The sequence below is a fragment of the Leuciscus leuciscus genome, assembly GCF_965113295.1.
Source record: "Leuciscus leuciscus genome assembly, chromosome: 19".
In the NCBI taxonomy this organism is placed as follows: domain Eukaryota; kingdom Metazoa; phylum Chordata; class Actinopteri; order Cypriniformes; family Leuciscidae; genus Leuciscus; species Leuciscus leuciscus.
The window spans coordinates 12,757,075-12,782,263 of record NC_138743.1 but is presented as its reverse complement, the minus strand read 5'-3'; the positions used below and the strand labels follow the sequence as shown (position 1 = coordinate 12,782,263).

General features: G+C 36.3%; 4 protein-coding genes across 10 annotated transcripts in view; 3 read left to right on the top strand and 1 right to left on the bottom strand.

Moving 5' to 3' along the window:
- Nucleotides 1-7,737, top strand: part of tdrd6a (tudor domain containing 6a) — a 49,819-nt gene extending 42,082 nt beyond the window's left edge. Inside the window, exons 3-20 of one of the 5 annotated variants that reach the window (XM_082148146.1) lie at nucleotides 26-106; nucleotides 190-220; nucleotides 331-348; nucleotides 430-567; nucleotides 720-844; nucleotides 987-1,067; nucleotides 1,151-1,181; nucleotides 1,347-1,399; nucleotides 1,487-1,541; nucleotides 1,692-1,747; nucleotides 1,841-1,895; nucleotides 2,836-2,879; nucleotides 5,690-5,744; nucleotides 5,878-5,948; nucleotides 6,036-6,093; nucleotides 6,198-6,271; nucleotides 6,363-6,417; nucleotides 6,533-7,737. In XM_082148146.1, coding sequence (XP_082004272.1) covers nucleotides 26-106; nucleotides 190-220; nucleotides 331-348; nucleotides 430-567; nucleotides 720-844; nucleotides 987-1,067; nucleotides 1,151-1,181; nucleotides 1,347-1,399; nucleotides 1,487-1,541; nucleotides 1,692-1,747; nucleotides 1,841-1,895; nucleotides 2,836-2,879; nucleotides 5,690-5,744; nucleotides 5,878-5,948; nucleotides 6,036-6,093; nucleotides 6,198-6,271; nucleotides 6,363-6,417; nucleotides 6,533-6,714 — 1,263 coding nt within the window. In that variant the 3' untranslated portion in view covers nucleotides 6,715-7,737. Of the gene's footprint in view, nucleotides 1-25; nucleotides 107-189; nucleotides 221-330; nucleotides 568-719; nucleotides 845-986; nucleotides 1,068-1,150; nucleotides 1,182-1,346; nucleotides 1,400-1,486; nucleotides 1,542-1,691; nucleotides 1,748-1,840; nucleotides 1,896-2,835; nucleotides 2,880-5,689; nucleotides 5,745-5,877; nucleotides 5,949-6,035; nucleotides 6,094-6,197; nucleotides 6,272-6,362; nucleotides 6,418-6,532 lie in introns of all 5 variants that reach the window. The other 4 variants (XM_082148145.1, XM_082148144.1, XM_082148143.1 and 1 more) reach the window with 4 other exon arrangements.
- pla2g7 (phospholipase A2, group VII (platelet-activating factor acetylhydrolase, plasma)) lies at nucleotides 7,220-12,200 on the bottom strand. 2 transcript variants are annotated; one of them, XM_082148262.1, is made up of 11 exons: nucleotides 11,907-12,200; nucleotides 11,308-11,453; nucleotides 11,074-11,224; nucleotides 10,805-10,898; nucleotides 10,645-10,713; nucleotides 9,860-10,031; nucleotides 9,455-9,568; nucleotides 9,228-9,319; nucleotides 8,591-8,761; nucleotides 8,356-8,504; nucleotides 7,220-8,025 (listed from the first exon to the last, which is right to left on the bottom strand). In XM_082148262.1, exons 1-11 carry the CDS (start codon nucleotides 11,983-11,985, stop codon nucleotides 7,925-7,927), a joined length of 1,338 nt encoding a protein of 445 aa, XP_082004388.1. In that variant the 5' UTR covers nucleotides 11,986-12,200; the 3' UTR covers nucleotides 7,220-7,924. The 2 variants fall into 2 exon arrangements, with proteins under 2 accessions (XP_082004388.1, XP_082004389.1); XM_082148263.1 differs by having other exon boundaries at nucleotides 12,003-12,199.
- Nucleotides 12,201-13,349: 1,149 nt separating this feature from the next.
- On the top strand, nucleotides 13,350-18,392 carry mep1a.1 (meprin A, alpha (PABA peptide hydrolase), tandem duplicate 1). 2 transcript variants are annotated; one of them, XM_082148243.1, is made up of 14 exons: nucleotides 13,350-13,660; nucleotides 13,813-13,837; nucleotides 13,930-13,971; nucleotides 14,132-14,172; nucleotides 14,291-14,366; nucleotides 14,476-14,593; nucleotides 14,874-15,049; nucleotides 15,157-15,378; nucleotides 15,524-15,670; nucleotides 15,758-15,973; nucleotides 16,756-17,220; nucleotides 17,336-17,509; nucleotides 17,595-17,657; nucleotides 18,224-18,392. In XM_082148243.1, the coding sequence occupies exons 1-13, from the start codon at nucleotides 13,607-13,609 to the stop codon at nucleotides 17,642-17,644; spliced, it is 1,806 nt and encodes a 601-aa protein (XP_082004369.1). In that variant the 5' UTR covers nucleotides 13,350-13,606; the 3' UTR covers nucleotides 17,645-17,657; nucleotides 18,224-18,392. The 2 variants fall into 2 exon arrangements, with proteins under 2 accessions (XP_082004369.1, XP_082004368.1); XM_082148242.1 differs by having other exon boundaries at nucleotides 13,354-13,660; nucleotides 17,595-17,649.
- An 809-nt stretch (nucleotides 18,393-19,201) lies between these two features.
- Nucleotides 19,202-25,153, top strand: mep1a.2 (meprin A, alpha (PABA peptide hydrolase), tandem duplicate 2). The gene is made up of 14 exons (XM_082148223.1): nucleotides 19,202-19,593; nucleotides 19,718-19,742; nucleotides 19,837-19,890; nucleotides 20,052-20,092; nucleotides 20,217-20,292; nucleotides 20,375-20,492; nucleotides 20,576-20,751; nucleotides 20,895-21,116; nucleotides 21,237-21,383; nucleotides 21,968-22,183; nucleotides 22,865-23,311; nucleotides 23,580-23,747; nucleotides 23,857-24,043; nucleotides 24,165-25,153. The coding sequence occupies exons 1-14, from the start codon at nucleotides 19,543-19,545 to the stop codon at nucleotides 24,313-24,315; spliced, it is 2,079 nt and encodes a 692-aa protein (XP_082004349.1). The 5' UTR covers nucleotides 19,202-19,542; the 3' UTR covers nucleotides 24,316-25,153.
- Nucleotides 25,154-25,189: the final 36 nt, after the last annotated feature.

Below are 25,189 nucleotides of genomic sequence, written 5' to 3'. Positions count from 1 at the left end.
TATTTTTTTTCTGTGTATTTTTCAGGTTTTGCTTGTGGAGCATGATTCTGAGGTGGTAGTAGATCCACTCAACATCTTTGAAATTCTGCCAGAGAAGCCATTGCAGGTGTGGAACACTAGAATCTACTTTTGCATTTGTGTGTAAAAAATTAGAAAGCATTATTTACTCATCCAGTGTTTTAATTGCAGACTTCAAGCATTGAAGCTGCAGTTCCAACTGGTATGTATTATATCTATATCTATTATATGTTTAGATATTTTAACGGAAAAAAAATAGAGGGAACAATACTTATCATTCTCATTGTTCTCCATTGTTCACATGCATCACAGAAGATGAACCAGTTTCAGGTTTTACAAGTCCTTCTGACACAACAAACCAGCATGCCTTTGCTAAAGAGGCAGATGTTGACCCAACACCTTTTCCTGTAGTTTTGCCACAGCAATCTGAGGGAGCAACATCTAGTATTTCCTCAGAGAATATAGAAAGCTTCTTGATGAATAACACTGATTCTCAATTATGCATTGTTGAGGAACCAGATTCACCATCATATGAGATCATTCAGTCAGGTAAGCCTGCCTTTGGCACATTTTGTGATACAACTTTTAAAGATAGTATTCACTTTATGCAAGAGTTCTCCCTTCTTTAATTCTTAATTTTATTTAAATATAGGCCTATATATATATATATATATATTATATAAATTTTTTTTTTAATTAAGACTTGGGCTATTTGAGGCGATCGACAGAGAAGAAGCCTGTTGGGTCAGATTGTGTGATCTGGTCTCATGTAAGGAGGAATTGGTGCACAGCACGGATTTTAAAGGTTTCTGAAGATGCTGCATTAGTGAGTATCTTTCTCTTCGAATTCACAAATGTTTGTTTTAAGAGCTGCCCTTGTTGTTTTTCTGGTAAAGAAACTTGTACTTTTTGTCTTGTCTGACTTCAAATTCATCTTCAGGTTATTTTTCTTTCTGTGTATTTTTCAGGTTTTGCTTGTGGAGCATGATTCTGAGGTGGTAGTAGATCCACTCAACATCTTTGAAATTCTGCCAGAGAAGCCATTGCAGGTGTGGAACACTAGAATCTACTTTTGCATTTGTGTGTAAAAAATTAGAAAGCATTATTTACTCATCCAGTGTTTTAATTGCAGACTTCAAGCATTGAAGCTGCAGTTCCAACTGGTATGTATTATATCTATATCTATTATATGTTTAGATATTTTAACGGAAAAAAATAGAGGGCACAATACTTATCATTCTCATTGTTCTCCACCAATGCCATAAAAGGTGACAGCATTTTTTCCCTCTCTCTATCTCTTCATTTGAATTAAATTGTAACTATTCAAGATGTAACCAAGGGAACATGTACCTCATTGAAGAACAGTGCTTCAAAGGTAAATGTATGTTTAATCGTGGTAAGTAGAATGTTTACAGCAGTTGGGAATAGAACAACATGTAGAAACCTAATGTATCTCTGTATACATCAGGACGAAGATGCAGAATATGGAACTACAGTCGCTTTGGAGTCTGAAGAACCAAATGGTATGAGTTTATATACCCATTTACAGAATTATTGCATCACATACCACTAAGGAATTGAAGAAAAAGCTATATACTTGCATTACTATTTTATACTATGGTGTAAATCGTAAATGCAAAATTTAGTTCAAAATAGCATTTTTAATTGTCAAGATGAAGAGGAAACGCTCATTGACCAAATGGATCCAGGCGATGAACTTGCAGACCAGGTACAGTGTGGTGCTGTTTTACCAATCAAAAGCAATTGAATGACAGTAATCATACCTTGAAGAGTCTCAACATGTTCATGTAAATAAATGCAGCCTCAAGACAAGGGGTGTGTGTCCTGCTCCATTGTTTTGGTTGAAGATTCTGAGGGTAAGTGAGCTTGCTTGATGTACTATTTATTAAAGTATTGGTACTTAGTTATTACAAAGTGCATAGTACACTTATTCCATGAATGTTCTATAGTTTGTATAATGTCTGTTTGCATAAAATAATTCTTAAAGGGTTTGTTCACCCAAATATGAAAATTGTCATTTACTCACCCGCATGTTGTTCCAAACCCGTAAGACTTTTGTCTGTCTTCGGAACACAAATGAAGATATTTTTAATGAAATCTGAGTGATTTCTGTTCTCTCCATTGACCACTATGCAACTACCACTTTGATGCTTCAAAAAGTTCATAAAGCGATCATAAAACTAATCCATATGAATTGAGCAGTTTAGGCCAACTTTTCTGCAGAGATGATCACTTTATATGATGAACATAATGAATTTAGGCTTTTATCCACTTAAGCTCAACCAAGCTCAAATTTGCTGCGAAACACGAGAATGAACCTCATTAGTTCCGTTTATCGTAACTGATGTGTGCATTGATTGTTCACATGTGAATAAAAGCCTAAATTGAAACTGTTCATCATATGATGCTATCGTGTCTCTTCACAAAATTTGGACAAACCGCTCAATTTGTATGAATTAGTTTTATGATCTCTTTATGAACTTTTTGATGTGTCAAAGTGGTAGTTGCATAGCTGTCAATGGAAGGAAAGAAAGCTCTCAGATTTCATCATTAAGATCTTCATTTGTGTTCCAAAGATGAACGAGATCTTACGGGTTTGGAACAACATGAGGGTGAGAAAATGATGACAGAATTTTTGGGTGAACTATCCCTTTAAATCTATTAAATCTGCACTTTAATAAAAATGAAAATCTTTATATTGTAAGACAATGAAATATGAAGTCATTGTGAAAAGTTTTGATGTGAGTATCTTGGATCTGAATGCATTTAAAGGCTGAATTTCTTGTTTGTGTTTAGTTGAAGATACTTTGGGGGAAGGTGCACTTGTTCAAGTACTGAGTGTAAGTACACATACTAAGAACACATTCTGTCATTAATTACTCACCCTCATGTCGTTCCAAACCCCGTAAGACCTTCGTTCATCTTCGGAAAACAAATTAAGATCTTTTTGATAAACGTTTCTGAACGTTCTGAGGTTTCATAGACCGCAACGGGATTGCAACTTTCAAGGCCCAGAAAGGTAGTAAAGAAATGGTTAAAATAGTCCATGTGGCTACAGTGGTTCAACCTTAATTTTATGAAGCGATGAGAATTCATTATGTGCACAAAAATAACAACTTTATTTAACAATGTCTTCTCTTCTGTGTCAGATCTCCTATGCTATTTGTGGTGTAACCGCAGTGTGACATGCGTCTGATGCTGATGCAGAAGCTGGCCAATAGTGAGCCGGCGTTCTGACGTAGAACCCGGAAGCGCTGTACTGTTTACTACGCAAATAGCATAGATATGACACCGACGAGAAGAAATTGTTGAATCAATTCATTATTTTTGTTTGTTTTTTGCACTCAAGTATTCTCGTCGCTCCATAATATTAGGGTTGAACCCCTTTAGTCACTATTTTAACTATGTCTTTACTACTTTGCAATGATGTTGCTGTCTATGGAGGATATCAAAAATATCTTCATTTGTGTTACGAAGATGAACGAAGGTCTTGTGGGTTTGGACCGACATGAGGGTGAGTAATAAATGACAGAATTTTCATTTTTGGGTGAACTAATAACCCTTTAATAAAAAATATTATTAACCCGCTTATCTTAAAGAAATAGTTCACCCCAAAATTAAAATGTTCTATTAATTTACTCGCCCTCAGGCCTTCCTGTAGGTGACACTTTTTTCTTTCAGTATAACAGTAAAGATTTTTACCTGAAACTATCGTCCTTCGTATAATACAAGTCAACGGCTACCATCACTTTGATAGTGAAAAAAAAAAACATACCAGCAAAACAAAATTATTGCTGGTGGCTCCTGACAATACATTTAGGTCTTATGAAGAGAAACGATTGGTCTGTGCAAGAAACTGAAGATTATTTACAACATTACCTGTAATCCACAGCTTCAGCAAACCTTCTTGAGCGCGTTTTACGGCAGTCTGGAGCGTGAGCTTCCTGTCACATAATGACAATCTGTCTATACAACACGCGTCAACAATGAGTTTGCTCTCATGCCTACGTCATTATGCGACAGGTAGCTTACGCTCCAAACTGGATTACAGATAATGTTGTAAATAATGTTCAGTTTCTTGCACAGACTGATCGTTTTGCTTCATACAGGGATGCAAACAGCGCGCTTTTCGGCGCCTCGCGCTTTTTTCACGTCAGTTTGGGTGACTTGGGTCAGAGAGGGTCTGATTATAATTTCACAAAGTCATCTGAAGCCATTCCCTAGCTTAATGTGAGGTACAGAACTGGTATATTTACATCAAATTAAAGTTTACGGAAACTCGTTTTCCCTCCTCTGCGGCTGTCAATCATTCTCCATTCAGTATTCAAACAGCGCGCGCGCCTCGTCCGGTTACAGCAGGATGCACGGTAAAACTCTCCAATATGATATATTCACATTATAATGTTTGATCTGTAGATAAAAGGCTTTGGATTTGCATAAAATAACTTGTGTATTTGTATTTTACGTTTGTTGCTGTTTTTAAATGACTCGCTACCGTGTGCCTGTTAGATCACACACATCACAAGGACTATAAATCGGCATCAAACGCACAATTACTGTAATTTAAAACTGTGAAGAAACAAATAATCAATAAACTGTTGGACAGATATAACGTACACTAGGATTTGTGCGCTCTATTTCTTCGCTTTGTGCCGTGAACTTAAGTTTTAAATGCGCACTTGTGCAGCGCAGCGCTGCACACTGTGACTCCATGTTGCTTTGCATTCTGCACCCGCGATGAGCATACGCGCGTTGTGCGCTCTGTTTTGAAGCGTTTCATATTATCATGGTTTTGCGCACTGAAAGATTATTAAAAGCATATATTTTTTATACCTAGCCTGCACAATACATTTAAAATAAGCATAATTTAATTTTATATTATTTATATACAGCTACACTTCTGAATTCTTGACATTCATATATAAATATAAAATTGTGAAATGTATGATTGCCTGATTGAATTTTATAAGAGTACTAATAGTAATTTGTTTTTATTAACATGTTTAGATTTTATAAAATTACTGTGCATATTTTTTCAAGAATTACTTTTTGCTGCTGATTTATATACTCACTAAGTTTGATAAAAATACATAATACATTTATGTAATATTTAAAGGTGTTAACTGTAATCTTACACTGCAAAATGATAACTTACAAAGGATTAAATTCATCACAATTATGTAAGTATCTGGATATTTCCCGCGGGGCGAGGGCTTCGATAACCTCTCTCTTTTTTGACCATACAAGTGTTTGCATCCCTGTTCATAAAACCATAATTTATCAGCAGGAGCCATGGGTATTAATTCTGTTTTGCGTGTATAGGTTTTTTGGACTATCAAAGTGACGGTAGCCATTGACTTGCATTATATCAGGGTTTCTCAAACTCGGTCCTGGAGGGCCACTGTCCGGCACAGTTTAGCTTATTTGATCAGGGTTGGAGCTAAACTGTGCAGGACAGTGGCCCTCCAGGACCGAGTTTGAGAAACCCTGCATTATATGAATCACTAAGGACCACGGTTTCAGGTAAAAAATCTTCTTTACTGGTCTACTGAAGAAAAAGTCACCTACATCTGGGATGGCCTGAGGGTGAGTAAATTAACAGCAAATGTTTTTTTGGTGTTCTATCCCTTTAAATATGTTTGTACTCCAGCTTGAACCGGATCACTCCCAAGATGACTTGAATACTTCAGCTGGAGAGCAAAGAGGTTACCCTGCATACTTCATATAAAACATACTTTAGTTTTATGTTTTGGTGTTTATAAAGTTTTATGTTTTGGTGTTTATAAATCTGCATGGAAGAGTAGTTGACTGATCCATTTTTTAAAAATGTGACTTTAGAAGACTGTGCCAAGATGAGTACCGGTATGGATTTACTGATGGATTTCCTTGATGTTGCTCCCTATGATAAGGTGTTTTGTCTTTTCTCTTGTTTGTCATTTTAAAGACCTACACCACTCAGTGGCTGAAAGTATTTCTCTCATATCATGTTTTTGCAGGTACAGGATGCATGCGAGACTGAGCATGAAACAAATACCTTACCTGAGGCGTTTAATAGTATGTCATGTTTGAATTTCATATTCAATTAAAAATAGTTGAATGTGAAGCGCTTCTATTTTAACAATAGCATTCTAACAAACCATGGATTTTTTTTTTTTTTTTAGATGTTACTGAAGATCTTATTGTTCTGACCAGTGATGATGGAGCAGAGTCTGACACAGCATCTGATGGCACGGTATTATAAGCTTACTGTTAATTCTTGAACCACAATCATATTTTTTTTTATTAATTTTTTTTATTAATATCTTTTACTTTGTATACTTCAGCTTCAGGGAGATGTGATGGTCACGGAAATCCATCCTGATGCTGAAGAATCTTCATGTTAGTAATTTAAGTATACATTTAAATGGAAGTGTCATAAAGAGTCCTAATGCTTTTCTTTGAAGTAATGTGACAATTTCTGGTTGAACTGAACTGATGGTAGTTTGCTTCACAGGCTTACAAGAGAAGTCAAATGCATCGGATTGCACCAACTCAGAGGATCCACAAGTCACTCATCTGACCCTGAGAATTGAGGATGCATCTGACGATGATGTCATTTTTGTTGGTGTTTTGCAAGAATCCCATGCAGAAGTATGTGAGCCGGAGAGTGAAAAAGAAAAACAAAAACGTGACTAATGTAAACTTTGATGTCCCTAAAAATAGTTGATTTTGTTTGTGCATGTTTTTTTTGTTTTGTTATTACATTTAAATTTGTATTAAGTGGTGTTGTCTACTTGTTACCATAAACCGTATAGTAGCAACTATAGTAGCAACAGTAAGCACTGCTGCTTGTTCATAGAGTTGAGCTGGAGTTTTCACTTTCCATTACTGTTCACTGATTTCACTTTGCAGATATGAAGGCGGTTTTGTTTTTCCATTTATTACACTGCCTTTCATTGTGTTCCTTATTGGATTTCTAAAACTGTTTCTAAATTATACTTTGTACAAGGATTTTGTTATTTGTTCAGATGCTCTTAAAAGTTTACACTTGTGGTGAAAAAGCAATTTGCTGCATTTTGTGGTAACTGGTTGAAATTTTCTTTAATAAATATACTCCCTTTGTGTGCAGCACTAATACAAACATATCTTAAAGTTATTACTTTTTGAGACTTTTTGTATAATACAAAACCACATGACATGCCAAAGTTAAGATGTTTAATAAACAAAATCACAAATACATAAGAAATTGTGCTTTTTTTTTTGTGTGGCTGTACTGGAATCCAGCGAGAAATATTGAAATCTTACATAATAGCTTTTAAAAAATGTCTTACTGACCAGAGTAGTGTAAAAATTGATTTCAATCATTTACAAATCAGGAAATCACAGGTTTGTTACAGATCCAGAGATGATTGTAGACTCTAAGGTTATTTTCTACAATGTTAAAATTGTTCTCAATATAGGGCAACATATAAATGCTATGCTGAATACATTTCACAGTATGGTATTTATATTTGTAAATGGTTGTCTGCTAATGGCCTTGTAATGTCAGAATCCACTGAAAACATTTAATTGATATAAAAACCTCTCTGCTTTACATGGCTGTAAGAACATTTAAGGCACATAACAGGATGGTGATAAAAAATCTATTGCACTGTTTCGCAATGTAGCTGGTAGAAATCCTGTAATTTGTAGTTTTACCCTGTTTAAAAAAATACTAAATGTAATTTACATAAGATCACTGTCTAATCCATAGTGCAAATTCAATCGTACACCGCATTCAATATTAAAGTCTCTTATGAAATTTCCAAAATAGATGGGCCCTTTCTCATGTAACCTTCTGACTCAGTTTCATGTGAATTTGCATTGACATTTGCATTGCACTGATTAAACATTTCATGTTACTTGATTACATAGATGATTGTGGTATAACAATATTGGTTCCTTGAATCAAGTTGTCATCTTTTCCATCAATTAAAGGATCCCACTTATTGAAGTCTCTGTCCAGAGCTGGAAAATAAAGTTAAAAATTAAATATTGCAAACAAGTTCACAGTATTCTGTACACTAAGCATGGGGCAAAAAAATGCTCAAAAAGGCTGAAATGAAGTCATATTATGAAATACTATTGAAAAAAAATGTATTACTTTTTTCATATAGTGTAAAATGTTATTTATTCCTGTGACATCTTTTTAATGACAATTTAATGCATCCATACATTTTTTTTCCCTAAAATCTTACCCCAAACTTCTAAACGGTAGTGTATTACAAACGATTTAACGGATTAGCAAGAGCTGAAACACACTGAACCATTCATACTAAAAAAGGTAAATTAACTCACTTAAGTGCCTTTGAAGAAAAGCCAAAGTTGCTTTGTTGGAAAGATCCATGGCTATATATGGATCAATCTCTCCTTTCAGCTTCAGAAGCCTTCCAATCCAGTTCCCAGTAAGAAATGTGAAATCTGGGAAGCTCTGATGGACTGTCCCCCTGCCAAAACATTGTAAAGCGCAATTAAATGAAGCAAAAAAATATTTTGTGGAGGGGAATGAAAAAAAGAATAATGAATTACTGACTTGATGGTTATCATTTTTCTGGGAATCATGGCAGAGTCCAGCTTCTTCATACGAATGATATTCCCAATCCACTGGAATTTTTCAGAGTTGATAAAAAAGATTGGCTGCTTCACTCCTGGGAAGATCTCCTCATCCAAGGGAAACATCCAGGAGTCCAGTGCCACGCCACACCTAAGAAGCAACATAGATGCAAGGTTGAACATTTTGTTTTTCAATCTCTCTTCACAAGCTACTAGCACTATTAACATGTTCCTATAATTAGATGTTTAGAAAGTAAATGTGTCTTTCATGGCTAATGAGTGTAATTTCTTCCTGAAAAATCACCTCTGAATTTATGCAAATAATGTTTTCATTAACTTTTTTTTGTAAATGATTCTCTCTATAAGGCTATTTAGAATGATAACAAGGTTTCAAGTAGTGGGGGAGGGAGTGTGAAAATGCTTCTAAAAAAAAAAACAGGAAACTTGCAGAAGTTTTCAGACATCAGTGTGGAGGATAAAATAAAGGCCAACCGCACTGACTGAAAGCATCGTTTCTCAAACAGTCTGCTAAATATGCTAATAATCTACCCACAAGATCTTGTAACACAAAGTATGTCACGATACGTATTGGACATGCTAGTCAGCACAAAACATACTTGAATTTGACATCCTTGCACAAACATTCGATCACGGTCGCGCCTCCGAAGGAATGCCCCATAACTGCTATTCTACACAGGTCCATGGAATTCTGTAATGCAGGAAAGCTCATTACCACCAGCTCTCCATCACTTATTTACAATACTATAATAAAGTCTTACGGAATATGATCAAGCAGTTTATTTTTTCTTTGTTCTCACAAGTTTAAACTCATTGTAATATTCACCTCCAATGTTGACAAATCAAAGTTGGACTGTAAGATGTTCTCGACAGACTTTCCTGAATTGATGTCAAAGAGAATATTTAAGGCTCTGATGCATTCATCTGCTCTTTGCTTTACCTGAAACATAAAGGACATTTGATTCATTTACATGGAACACAGACAGTTTCATCAATTGTGCACTAGCCAGGACCACAATACATTTCAGTAATTATTTACAAACAAGTACAATTGTCACTAATACTAATAATAATAACTATTATTGATGGGTTTTCAGTGCAAAACAACACAAAAAAATCAAATATTTTGAAAAAAGGAAGCAGCAAATTCAGTCATTTACGGCTACAAATATCAGACTAGCATAGGAAGAATATGTTTGAGATATCTGATGAGTATTGAGATTTTCCTCACTTGCTTGTTTCTTAGAGGAAACTCATGCTCCCCTGGTTTCAACGGCCTGTAGTACATCCAAACCTCCTCCAGATTATCAGACACAGGCTTGGCAATGTCACATGATGGATGCCTTTTTGTTCCCGGCTCAGCGTGTTCTCTGAAGTAAAATGTTGCAGAGGCAGATTCATCCCTGAAATTGAAAATATATTTTAGTGAAAGTAAAACACACCAGACCAAAGACAACACAAGGTAAAATGGCCCGTCACTAGCTGATTTTCAGTCATAGGCTTCATTTAATAAAATATTCATTTCATAACCATAAGTGACCTTGAGATTTTTAACAAGAGTGAGTGTTTTATAGCAAAATCTAATTTCTAGTTAATGGTGAGGCTCAACACACTTCATATTCTTTATAGATAAATGTTTCCTAAAACTGCAGTACTAAAAAGCATTTCCATTGTTCCATTTTGACTTAATAGTTTACACTACTTTACACTAGTTTGAATTCCAATCCCAGTTCCTAACCTGAAAGGCCGTGTGACCATCGCTGCTGTTAGTCCTGTGTTATGTGTCAGTCCACCGGTAAACACTGTTAAAAATGTGATGACCTAGTTTATACTATTGTTTGCACACTTCTCACACACTTTGACTATAACAACATACAAAACCTTTCAGGGCAAGGAACATTTCTGAACAGTAATTGTGACCATGTCAGTTTGTGGTTAGCGGATATCTCTTATCTCAACATACTGGTCCGTTGGAAAGCAAAAAAGCTTTTACAGCTAATAACTGAAAGCAAGCACCTGTGCTCCACGGCTGCAACAATGAAGCCCTGCGACGCCAGTTCAACACATATGGCTGAATACAATGTCCTGAACATACAACACACAAAAACACAGTGGGAATGTAAAATACTGCATCATTGTTCAGGTTTTTGTGCCTAAATTTTCAAACCAACCAAACCTGAAAGCTCCCAGTCCATGAGAAAAGATAATGACGGGATATTTCCCATCCGGTTTAAATGATGCACTCCAGGCTGCTGGGATTTTACAAGACCCTAATGTGAACAAACATACATAAATGGCCATAGCATGACAACAGTGGCAACCAATGTTTTAACCACATATCAAAGTGCCAGGAAGTGGCATGGTGAGCTGCCAATGTGTCACGACAAAAACTACATTTTCAAAAGCCCCAGCACTGAATAGCCCATACAAAAAAAAAGTGTTTACCAAAGAGGTAGTTGAAAATTCTTTCACTCAGTGCTCTGTTCATCTTCATAAAGTCTGCGAGGCCGTTGAAATACTCTCTGCACGGGACCCAGTCTGGCAGCTGAGGATTCTCGGATGCTTGGCACGGATAGTAGAGTCTCAAGAACGTATCCTTGAAAAAATATATAGGCTATATATTAATCTGATAATGACACACATACAATTCATGTACACACAATTCAAGTACACACTTACATGTACTGTGTGGCCCACCATCAGGTCTGTGCATCCCACTTGGTGGGGTCCTTTTCCTGGCGGGATACTCATAGTATTGTTGTGGCAATTTGAATTACCCATTGCGAAAACAACCAACCAGTTCACCTTTGGCATAAACTTTAAACCTGAAAAACAAGAACCACATGTCACAAGTTTTCATGTCACACCATGAAATGGCATGACATTTTCAAACAAGCTTACTGAATCACTCAGTTAACAATGTTCTTGGTCCTTTTAGCTAACTCAGTGCTTGTGAATAACCACTTTTTGGTTTATTAGTCATATGGATACTGTCTTTTAGAGAAGTAACGTTACTCATGTGAGTTCACTGTGCTTGTCAGTGTAATAGCTACTGCCCGCACAATAGCAGCTTACATAAATAAAAAGAAAAGCAGTTAAAGCAATGGTCTGACACTTAAAGAAATTTGATTTTTATTTGATTTAATCAGTGACGTAATAGGAAGTGGCTGTCAAAACAGCGAAACCAGTGACACAACCAGCTTGTTTACAGTTAGCATACTAGCCATTACTATTGCGAAGTGCCGAACCACTTTTAAATCTCATTTGTAATGACTTACCCGACGTTGACTTTGACCATTCATATATCTTCTTGGCCAGAGTCAGTTGAACAAGTCTGCCGACAAAATACATCGACATTAGCAGGGCTAACTTACATTAAGCGTCATCTGAAGACCAACAGGCGTAGCCTCATCCTGACCGCGACTCGACACGTCTGTAAATTGAGTCACAGATCAGGCTGCTTATGGATCAGTTCGTGAAAGTGTTTTTGAACAAATCTGTTCAGTGAATGATTCGCCGAGAAAACGATTCGCACTAAAAATGAAATGCCTGCGTTTCTGCCCTCAAAGACGGACTATAGCGTAAGCCAATAGCATTCGAGTGCGGGTTGTGACGCAGCATTTCATTGGTTGGACTTATTAAACGAACACGCCCCCTTCGCTGAACAAATCTGTTCAGAGTCTGAAAAAGATTCAGACCGGCGAAACAGCTGGTTTGGGAAAGAAGAGAAAAAAGAAAAAAAAACCCGCAATAAACTGGGAACACCCGTCAAAAAACAAATGAGTCACTTTTCCGGGAATGGGGATCTGTTGGGACTGGCAGAGTCAGACTGAACAAAAGCAGGCATGTTCGTTCAGTTCATCATGCGAGTCAGTTTCATGTTAAACGATGAAAGAAATTAAGCCGAAGATTTATGAATGTGTAAAGGCTGTTAGTAGATTTGTTGACAAAAAAAATAAAATAATAATAATAATAATGTTTTAGTTGTTAACGACTCTGTGTTTTGAAATTAATTAGTTCAGTGAGCGTTTTCAATTAATTCCTATGGAAGTTGAGCCAAAGAGTATAGAAGCCCTGAGCAAGAACCAAGAGCTTATACTCTTTGGTTGAGCTTCACGCTCGCGCAGTGCATTTTGGGATTGACAGCGGACCGGAGAAGGCGCTGTTGGGCAGTTCTCAACTTTATGCAAAAATCAAGCAAAAAACGCGGTCGGCAGCCAATTGTTGTGAGGTTCGGGATGTGATGTCTTGTCTATCTTGAGAGTTTAAAATATGCAAATTGTGCTGGAGTTTAAGCTGGATTTATTGCGTAAATAATTTTGTTATTTCTTTGCTTGGGGCATTTGGAAAAAAAATCTTGTCTATTTCCGAATGTAATCGCGTGCATCTCTGATGATTATACTGTGTGTGTTAAAAAAACAAAAACAAAAAACAAAAAAAAACCCGGTTTAAATACACTCAACAGACACACCCCAAAGCGGAGGCGTTATAGCGTTTTGCTGCTGTAGTGGACGCAGACTTTGAATCCAAGTTCTTCATACTCCATGTATGAAACTACTTAGTTTGTACATCACGTTTTTCTTAAATTCATTTAAATACTCCTATTTTGCTTTTAACTGTGTTGTCTTGCCAACATTTAACACACTTTTAGCATTGATTTCCATCTTGAGTCATATTCTGCACTTTATAAATAGCCCAGTTGTTTTTTGTTTTCATTCAGTGCATATTAATTAAAACATTTACTAGGATAAGGATTGTTTTGTGCAGTTATTAAACATGTTGGGCTGTGTTTGGTTGCATAAGGTCTGTAAACAGTGAAACTACTCACTATAGCCTACTGCATTATGGGAGACACGTGTCCTTTGGGTTATCACAAATCTATGGTCCATTGTTCCAATAAAAATGGTCAAAGGCTAAAGTTCTCTTTATATAATTTAAGCGATGGCAATATCTCCTACCTCACATACTGTCAGTAAGTATGCTTTTACAGGGGCTGCTCATCTTTACAGTGCTGGCTGTAGCACTTCATGCTGTGAGTGATTTTCTGTATTTATAATTTACACTTTATAATATTATACTTTAACAGGCTTTGGTCCCTATTGCATATGCACTTATCTGGATATCTACAGTGATTGCTATCTCTAAATGCATTGGGATTAACCATATTCCTGCCATGACTTTCAGATTCCAGTTTCGACTCATATTCATGGTAAGATTAATGATTTTAATTAATTACTGTAAGTTATAATTTTCTTTGATTTCATTAATCTAAATAAATGTATAACACTATATTTATTACAGAGGTTGAAGATGAACCAGATTTCAACCCTTTCATCAACCTTGGTAAATTGTTTTATGCATTCTATTACAAAACACTGAGGCAACAAAGTTCCTTTTAATGCTACTGTATATTCGAAGAAATACTTTGAGTTTGATTACTTTGCAAAATATTGCACAAATGCATTATTTTATTACTAAACAATTTTTTTAACTTGTTTGTCAGGAGCAAAAACCCGACTGATTGAGGGAGACATAGCCCTACCTGTAAGTGCACAACCATGTCATAATTCAGTTTTGTTGCACTGCTGAAATCTTCTTAATAATATCTATCACTATGTATTGTTGATTTTAAAAACTGTCTAAAACCTACATCCCTTTACAGCCTGGTCGAGTTGGTCTTATTAACACAACATACAGATGGAAGTTCCCTATTCCATACATTCTATCTGACAGCCTGGGTAAGTGATATTTACTTGTTTTCCAAATCGTTCAAAAACAAAAACTCACTTATTTGTGTTTTTATAATACTGATTTTCTTCATGGATAAATTCTCCCCATTTTACACAGACCTTAATGCAAAAGGTGCGGTCCATCAGGCATTTGAAATGTACCGTCTAAAGTCGTGTGTCGATTTCAAACCCTATGAGGGAGAGAAGACATTTATCAAATTTGAGAAAAGAGATGGGTATGTGCAGCCAAACATTTCAAATAATATATCTGTTATAACATCAGCACATTTATGTTGAGCATGAGCACATCCACACAGAATTTTACCACAAATTCAGTTAATCTGGGCCTGATAAGAAGTGTGTATATGATAATAAAAAGCTCTGCTAAATAAACAAATGATCAAACCATTCATTCTAATGATGGTGTTTAGCAAATGGGATTCCGCCATCAGACAACGCTTATCGTATATTATAAAACAAAGGAAATCACAGTAACAGGACTTGTAATTGCGGTAGGTGCTGGTCCTATGTTGGAGATCTACAGAACGGGCAGGTGCTCTCTCTGGGGCCGGGCTGTGACCATAAGGCTGTGATTGAGCATGAACTTCTGCATGCCCTGGGCTTTTACCATACGCAGTCTCGCCAGGATCGAGATGACTATGTGAAGATCTGGCTAGATCAGGTCACTGAAGGTTAGTTCATTTGTTTTGCATTATTTCCTGTGTAGTTTAATATTCATTACTTACTCTTACAATTTTGCATGTGGCTTTTATTTATAACATAATGTTTTTGTTTCTAGGCATGGAGCATAATTTCAACAAATATGATGACAGTTTTGTCACAGATCTAAATACACCATATGACTACGAGTCTGTCATGCATTATCGTCCATTTGCTTTCAACAAAGACCCCAGTATTCCCACCATCACAACCAACATCCCAGAGTTCTTCAACATCATAGGGCAATACCTGGACTTTAGTGAGATGGATGTTGTCAGACTGAATCGAATGTACAACTGCTGTAGGTTTTTATAAATAATATAGAAACATTAATGCATATATCCACATCTATCTAAATATATCTATCTATGTCTATATCTATATCTATCTATATATATATATTTTTATATATATATATATATATATATATATTTTTTTTTTTTTAGCCTCTTCTCTTACCCTCCTGGACCAGTGCGCTTTTGAAAACATAAACATTTGTGGGATGGTACAGAGTTTGACTGACGATGCTGATTGGGTCCATCTTAAGAGTTCTCCTGGCTCCGAGGATCATACTCTCAATGGACTATGCAGAGGTTATAAATCTCCATTTTCTGAAATATACATTTTCCATTTTGGCTGTCGTTTGGCCAATTTAAATAACGTTTTTTATTTATTTTTAGATTTGGGATATACTATGCACTTTGACACCTCCATTGGAAATGCAGAACAATCCGCTCTCCTTGAGTCCCGCATCCTATATCCTAAGAGGAAGCTGCAGTGCCTGCAGTTTTTCTACAAAATGACAGGGAGTGTAAAGGACAGGCTAGTGATTTGGGCCAAGATGGATGATGGAACAGGAACCGTACGAAAATTAAAGAAACTGCATACAATCTGGGGTAATTGTTTTCCTTTTTGAACTACTAGTAGCTTAGACTCTTAAAAATAAAGTAAGAACCACTGGAAACATTCCATTCCACAAAAAATGGTTCTTTTAAGAACTGGTCACTGAAAGACTCTGGGGAAACAAAACCACAATTTGTAGGTGTAAATTGCAGGAAAGCTTTAAAGGTGCATTGCGCAAGTCTCTGAGTTTTTGCAGAACTATGCCCCCTCTGGCGGCAAGCGAAACTGCAGCCAGAAGTGTGCACGCTCACGGACAAAAGTTTTCTTTTTTTTATCTTACGTGGAGTTTGCGTTGGTGTTTGAAATGAACTACAAGCCGGTCTCTTAGAATCCATCTTCTACGGAGAATGGCGGCGAATACACAAACCTGCCAGACAGCCAGGTGAGTGTGCCGTGAACGCGCATGACGTCACGCCCAGTCTAAAATTCCGGCCCGAATCCCTCTTATTTATTTTACTTTACAGGATTATAGAGACAATTTCAGTGATCAGAGAAGGGCTCATTCAGCCCATCAGGCAATTGTTTAAGCATGTATGGGTTAGAAAACGGGTATTTTTAACATGAAAAAGTTGCTTAATGCACCTTTAAGATATTATACATGATTGTAAAATAATTTTAAATCAACATTTCATGTCCACATAGTCATGTATTAATTTAGTGAGTGACTGTATAATAATCAGAATAATGTACGTAATCATTATCCCTTAAATTATCCCTTATGTAATCCTTTATCATAAAATAAATGTGGCGTTAACAAAAGGCTTGTCTTACCCAGCTGACGAAGACGAAACATGGAAGATTGCTCATGTGCCATTGCAGATAGGAGCAAAATTCCGCTATGCATTCCAGGCAGTGAGAGGAGACCCTGCCAACTCTGGAGGTGGCATATTCATCGATGACATCAGTCTGACCGAGACGCACTGCCCAGCCGCTGTCTGGCGCATCCAGAACTTCTCGAGCATCCTGAAAACAGCCGACTACAACACCGTGCTGAACAGCCCTCGTTTCTACAGTCCTGAGGGTTACGCTTATGGGATTCAAGTATACCCAATCTCTAGATACTCCGATTACACAGGCAACTACACTGGTTTGTACTTCCATCTGGCCAGTGGTGACAATGACATTGTGATGCAGTGGCCTGCTGTGAACCGCCAGGCCACCATAGTGGTGATGGACCAGGATCCAGACATTAAACTAAGGATGTCCTCTGCTCGTAGCCTCACCACTGACCTGAGCACAGGTATGTGATGATGGCTTCTATTGTGATATATATATATATATATATATATATATATATATATATATGTGAATATACATTTTATATAACATGTTCTTTTTGTTTTCCTGTTCTTTAGTCAATGGAAACCAACTAATATGGGACAATCCAAGAAAGTTTGGGACCTTTGACTCAAGCTGCCAGTGTTATCGAGGAGAGTCAGTGGGATGGAGGAATTTCATAAAACACTACGACTTACGCAGACGGAATTACCTGAAAAATGATGACCTCATCATTTTTGTTGACTTTGAGGGTACGTTTACACTGAGTAACACATTCTGTCTTAGAAATTAATTGTGTTACTGTCTAATAGTTTGGTTTTGTGTGTCTCTTTAAAGACTTAACAAGCCTGATAAACAGTGAAGTTCCGGTTGCACCAAAGGTTTGAGGCTGGTAAGTGTGTAAGTGAGCTCAGTTACCATAAATACAGCAGTTCTATTCTTTCACAACAAAAGGACTTGCAATAAGCTTTAGTTTACACTTTATTTCGATAGTCCTCTTTATAAATTCTACTAACTATAAATAACTTTGCAACTACATTAATTAAATGTATTAATTTGCAACTATACGTCAACAACAACAACAACAAAAATTAATTAAAGTAGACTTTTAGGTCATGGTTAGTAGAATAAGTTGAAATGTACTTGCAAAGTAACTTATAGTCAGTAGAATGTCTGTTGGGAGAGCATCAAAATTAAGTGTATTCAGCAGATAGTAAGCAGACAATCTGCTAAAACTCTAATAACTAGTTGACATGTAGTTGCAATGTATATATTATTCAGTAAAAGATCTAATGTGGACTATCGAAATAAAGTGTTACCACTCAAGTGTTATTGGTTTAACTACCTCTGCTTTTGATCTACCAATAACTAATTAAGAAATAATCAGTTGTTTGATAAATGACATACAGTATGATATGTTTGTGAAATAGTATGAGAGAATTTACTTTGTTATCTCTTTGAAACAGGTGCCTGTCTGAAGAGAGAAAGCTGTGTGCATTGTGGAGAATGTCATCTAACACATCTTAAAATGGAATTATGATTACTACAAAAATGTGTTTGATATACTCACTCTGTACTCTAACTTTTTAAACATTCCCAATAAAGTCTGAAATTAAACTCTTTTACCAAACGTCATATTAATGCAGTCAATAATTGTGAATATCTTACACATTGCACTGGCATCTGAAGTGATACACCTGCATGCAGTTGAAACCTTGTTAGTTTTCTGTGTGCACTTTACTGTTAAAATGTAATATCTTAATCTTATCTGAAATCTGATATGACTGTTTTCACCTATGTTGCAGTGCTGAGGTTATACTCATCTCCATATCTTGGCCTGCAGTAAACCTTTAACTCTATTCCTCTTATCTTTTATTTTGAGTTTGCAGATCAGATATCAAAAAGTCCTTTTACAAATAAGCTTTTGTGCTTTAAAGTCAAGTGCCCTCGTAATCTTTAATAAAAACTTCCCCTCCCACTTGCAATGACTTCTCTTCTCTTCTCTTCTCTTCTCTTCTCTTCTCTTCTCTTCTCTTCTCTTCTCTTCTCTTCTCTTCTCTTCTCTTCTCTTCTCTTCTCTTCTCTTCTCTTCTCTTCTCTTCTCTTCTCTTCTCTTCTCTTCTCTTCTCTTCTCTGATGCTGTGTTTAATGGAGTGAGGACAACCTATCACTCACATGATCAAACAACAATAGCAAACCACAATGATCCAACAATGATTCACACAGATATACATCACAATAGAGAAGAAAAGCCTATCGCAACTTCTGTTCCTTGCTGACTTTATTATACAAAAAATGGGTTACAAAATATTAATTTAAATTCAGGAACATGCTGTTATGGCTTTAGTTACTTAGTTGTATTATTTTCTACTACATTTCAAGCATAATCAATGCGTGTTTTTCTAAGATTTCAGTTTTTAGTTTAGATAATCTAAGTCTGAATCACATTTTTCTTTGCTCATCAGATGTTATGAGCGACACAATGTAAATATATCCATTTTGACAGATTTAATTCCTGATACTGTTATCATAAAGAAGGAGAAAGATAAAAAAGATAAAAAAGATAAAGAAGAAAGAGATAAAGATAGATATAGAAGAGCTGATGCATGCAGTAAACAGACACTTCACAATACACATGACAGGCCACTAACTAACTGGTCCATCCACGTGTGTTACTTCACCTGGTAATTGTCTGTACTTCTCAGATCAAAGTTCTACTCCAACTCTGACTTTATTGGGATGTTTGTAAGTGCGCTAAACCCTGTTGTCGTCTCCTGGAGTTAACATGGACTCTGTGTGGAGAATCATTCTCTTCATAGTACTTCTCATGTTCAAGGTATTTTAAACTTTATTATTATTCATTTTTAAATGTAAAAACCTCTTGACATTTTGAGTTATTGTAAAGCAAACACATCCAATGAAAATTTATTAATCTAATCTATAATCAATCTATCTTGTAGGTGCATGCCCTTCCAACACAATATGGTACAATATTTTAAACATTTTAAAGATCATGTTCAATTAGAATTTTTGTCTTCATAGAGCTTCTTACAAGTTTGTATGCTTTATTAAATATTAGGCAAGGATGCAGATGCAGGTGAATTACGGGAGGACATTCTTGAAATCAATTTAGGTCAGTAAAAATTAATTTGTAGAAAAGCAAACAGTTTGCCATACAAGCATAAGTGTTTTACATGCAATACAATTTTATTATACATATATTTGTCAGTTTGTCAAGGGAAAAATAATAATTTTGAAGGATCTGAATTTATCCATTTAATTGAAACATTTCAGATTCCCAGAGAGATTTGTTTGAAGGAGACATTGCTGGAGATGTAAGTCTTTTTAAAAAACAAAACAAATGTCCATTGTCCAAATCTCTACTGCCTTTTGTTTTTATTTTATCATACTGTATTTTCTATTCAATATTTTAATTCCTAAAATGAACTCTTATCTTAGCCACGAAGAAATGCAATATTAGATGAAAAAGCAAGATGGGAGTTTCCCATTCCATACATACTCACAGATAGTTTGGGTGAGATTATTTATTATTTTCAAATGCAAAATCAACAAACTGAATCGAAGATGAGAATATTCATATAGCTTCACTTGTTTAGATCTTAATGCAAAAGGAGTGATCCTTCAAGCATTTGAAATGTATCGTCTCAAGTCTTGTGTGGACTTTAAGCCCTATGAAGGAGAGAGCACCTATATTTCTTTCACAAAGCTGGATGGGTAAGTAAAAATCAACCTGGGCTACTTTTCCCAAAAGCATCAAAAGCCTGCTTTTGCAGTTTTGTTTTTTGTCATTGTTACAGATGTTGGTCATTTGTGGGAGATTTAAAGAGTGGGCAGAACGTCTCCATAGGGGACAGATGTGACACCAAGGCCATTGTAGAGCATGAACTTCTCCATGCTCTGGGTTTCTACCACGAACAGTCTCGCTCTGACAGAGATGACTATGTTCAAATCTGGTGGGATCAAATCATTCCAGGTTATTTGCATCTATTTTTATTCGAAAAGTGCATCATGAATCTCTCTTTTAGTTTGGTGCAAATTTGTGATTTGCATTGCAAAAATGGAGAAGGATGGGACAAATGTAATGCCTCTTTCCTTTTGTCAACCACATTTGTGCAGGAAAGGAGCACAATTTCAATAAGTATGAGGATGATTTTATAACCGATTTGAACACGCCCTATGATTATGAGTCCATCATGCACTACAGGCCTCTGTCTTTCAACAAGGACCCTGATATTCCCACCATAACCACTACCATCCCTGCATTCAATAACGTAATAGGACAGCGCTTAGACTTCAGTGCTCTTGATCTGGAAAGACTGAATCGCATGTATGAATGCAGTAAGTTCTGATATTCAGCAACTGCCTCAGGTTCCTACAAACATTACAAACAATACTTGACATATTTTGTGCACAAAAAAACATTCCACAGTATTGCCATATCAACTTGGTTTCTTTCAGCTACAACCCACACTCTCCTGGATCAATGTGCCTTTGAGCAGATCAACATTTGCGGAATGATTCAGTATGATGAAGATGATGCTGACTGGGTCCAGACTTTGAGCTCTACAGATGTAAAGGACCACACACTTGCAGGAAACTGTAGAGGTAATTTCAGTTGAACACTTTTGTTTATAGAATAAAGCATCCTCAGGGCTCAACAATAATATATATGTTTAATATAAAAAATCTTTTTTTTTTTTTTTTACATGAAATAATTTTCTTAACATTTAAAGTGACATGATGTGAAGGCCAAGTATGATAACCCATACACTGAATTTAACTCTTCCAAGTTAGTGTACTCACATTAGGAGCAGGGAGTGAGTAGTGAACACACACACACACACACACAGCAAACCGTGAGCAGTGGGCATTGCTTCCTTTTGCTGCGGTGCCCAGGGAGCAATTGGGGGTTAGGTGCCTTGCTCAAGGGAACCTCAGTCATTTTCTGCCAGTATGGAGAATTGAACCCGCAACCTACCAGTCTGACTCCCTAACCATTAGGCCATGACTACCCCAAATTTGATGTAATTTGGTGGAAAAACATGACTTATTTCCAAGACTATCACAAGTTACTCTTAATTTTACTATATTCTTTTCTGTATTAGTAGAATTTCCTTATTTGACAACAATATTCAATATATTATATATAGCCATTGAATGCCATTTTGCATATGTTTTATTGTTATTAGATGCAGGCTATTTTATGAAGTTTGACACCGCTAACAAGGCTAAGGGACACAGTGCTTTGTTGGAGTCACGGATTCTTTACCCCAAGAGAAACCAGCAGTGCCTTGAGTTCTTCTACAAGATGACTGGAGACTCTGGTGACCAGCTCATCATTTGGGTCAAAAGGGATGATGGAACTGGCACTGTTCACAAAGTCCAAAAAGTTCACACAATCACAGGTCAGTTACAGCCAAACGTTACTGTATATATGCACTGAATATATACACTGAACAAAATGATAAACGCAAAACTTTTGTTTTTGCCCCAATTTTTTTTGCTGCACATTTTAGAGTGACCTTTTATTGTGACCAGCCTAAGGCACACCTGTGCAATAAACATACTGTCTAATCAGCATCTTGATATGCCACACCTGTGATGTGGATGGATTTTCTCAGCAAAGGAGAAGTGCTCACTAACACAGATTTAGACAGATTTGTGAACAAGTATTTGAGAGAAATAGGCCTTTAGTGTACATAGAAAAAGTCTTAGATCTTTTTGAGTTCAGCTCATGAAAATTGGGGGCAAAAACAAAAGTGTTTCGTTTATAATTTTGTTCAGTATATATATATATATATATATATATATATATATTATAGCAAATCTCAACTGTCTGCTTTTTTTTTATTTAGTCGCAAAATATAACTATATTAATGCCCAGCTCTAAACTGCTAAAAGCAACCGTAGAGCATGAAGATATTAAGATATTATAAACATTAACATCATGTTTTTCTATAAAGCTGCTTTGTGCAAACAACTGATTTGTCTTGACTACTGACAACTGCCTCAAAATATCTCTTCTGATAGCCTACTATGATTATGTATTAGATATTGAATACTGTGCGCCTCTTTGATTTCTTTAGAGGATGGGGATGAGTCATGGAATATTGCACACGTCACTCTAAATGTTGAGGAAAAGTTCCGGTACTTCTTCCAGGGTATTGTTGGCTCCAACAAAACATCAGGAGGGATCTTTATAGATGACATTACTCTGACTGAGACATCATGCCCAAATGCTGTCTGGAGGATTCAGAACTTCACCAGCCTCCTTAATACTATCCCACAGGGTGACAGAGTTCAGAGTGCTCGTTTTTACAACTCTGAGGGTTACGCTTATGGAATTAATGTGTATCCAAATGGCAGGAATAACTCCGCTGAAGAGTTTGTTGGGATCACTTTTCACCTCTTAGCTGGTGAGAATGATGCAGTATTAGAATGGCCTGCAGCGAATCGGCAGGTCACTATTACGGCTATGGATCAAAATCCAGACACACGACTTCAAATGTCTAACAGCAGAAGCTTCACCACTGGTGCGTCTGTCTGTCTGTCTGTCTTTCTGTCTATAGACAGGATATATCCATCTATCTATCTATCTATCTATCTATCTATCTATCTATCTATCTATCTATCTATCTATCTATCTATCTATCTATCTATCTATCTATCTATCTATCTATCTATCTATCTATCTATCTATCTATCTATCAGTCCATCCATCCATCTATCCATCTTTGATTTCACATTGCAGCATCAAAGAATTATGAATGATTTAATGACCCCCATTAATCACACACTTAGATGCTGACATGCAGTGGAGTAAACCATCTACGTCTGGAGAATGGGACGAAAACTGTTTTTGTTTCAGAGGTCCAGAGTTTGGTTGGGCCACTTTCATCTCACACGATCAGCTCCGTAGGCGGGACTTCCTCAAGAACGATGACCTGATCATCACTGTTAATTTCGATGGTAATTTTGATCATGCAGAACTGTTCCACCCATCACTATAACTATTGTGTTTACAGCTATTGGGATAATTATGTTAATTGGTAAAAGTGTGTTTTACTTTAACAACCAGATTTGGCACATCTTGTAAAATCTGAAGTTCCAACCAAGCTCCAACTCTCAAGCAACCCCCAGCCTGCAGAAGAAAGCTTTGAGAGCCCAAAAGTCCGGGTGCCACGAGCGATCAGCGACCCATGTCAGCCAAACCCCTGCCGTAATGGAGGAGCTTGTGTCATACATCAGGGGAGAGCAACATGCAGGTTATTAAACCCATCTGACCGTCATCTCAGCGTTTTTAATTATAAAACCACAGTTTGTTGTTTAAGAATGAAAAAATGTGTTTGCGTGGCTTATATGGTGACAGTTATATGTCTTCTGCAGGTGTGTCTCTGGACAGGCCATTGCGTACACAGGAGACACTTGTGAGAAACAGCACTTTGATGGAGGAATTCTGGGAGTTTTGATCGGTGGTGCTGCAGGAACTGTAGCTCTTACTGTTGCCATTATAGCTGTGATCTACAGGCAGAACTAAACCTATTTCATCATATTTGACATCTGAATAACCACTCTGTGATAAGCAAAGTATTTTATTGATGAACCATCTTACAATAGTATGCCCAAGATCTTTTATTCATAATAAAACTTGTGTTATTAACAATCTCATCTTTCTTTTTTTCCATATCCCTTTACATGAAAAAAGTAGATCGGTCTAACAAGAGAAAAACCAAAAAGCTCAAGAAGAGTGCATAGATGTGTTCAATTATCATTGGTTCATCAGATATTTTGTCAGAATTACTAAATAGCAGAAAATTATGTCATAGTTCCATATGTTTGGCAAAATAGAAGCAGAGCTAAAACTAATTAGATTACAACCAAGGTAAGTGACCACATTTTACATTGCATTTAAAGAGATAGACATTTTCATAGGACGATTGTTTATAAAGACAACAACAATCTGGGTATCGCTACATATATACAGCAGCACTTTATATTGTTCTTTATTGTAACACAAACCTCTATTATATTTTTTTGATTCTCTTGGTTTGTTCCTAAGTTTATGCAGTAAGTAAAAAGAGATGACCACAGCCTATACTTTGTTTCAAAGATGTTAAGTCTTTACAAAAAGAACTTTTAGGTCTTCAAACAGTTGTGCTTCCGCTCCTCTTTTTGTTTCTGCTGTGGGTTCAGAGGTGGATCAATGTCCTATAATGTCCTTCTGCAATACAAATCAGAAACAGAAATTTTATTAAAGAAAATGTTGTCGTCAAGTCATTTAGCTGCCTTTGAATTGATGAACATATTGTTATTTTCCTATAAAACTGTTTTAAAACAATCTGTATAAAAAGCTACCTATATAAATAAAAGCAATTTGACTTAAATCTTCCTCACAATTCCTGGTTGTCAAT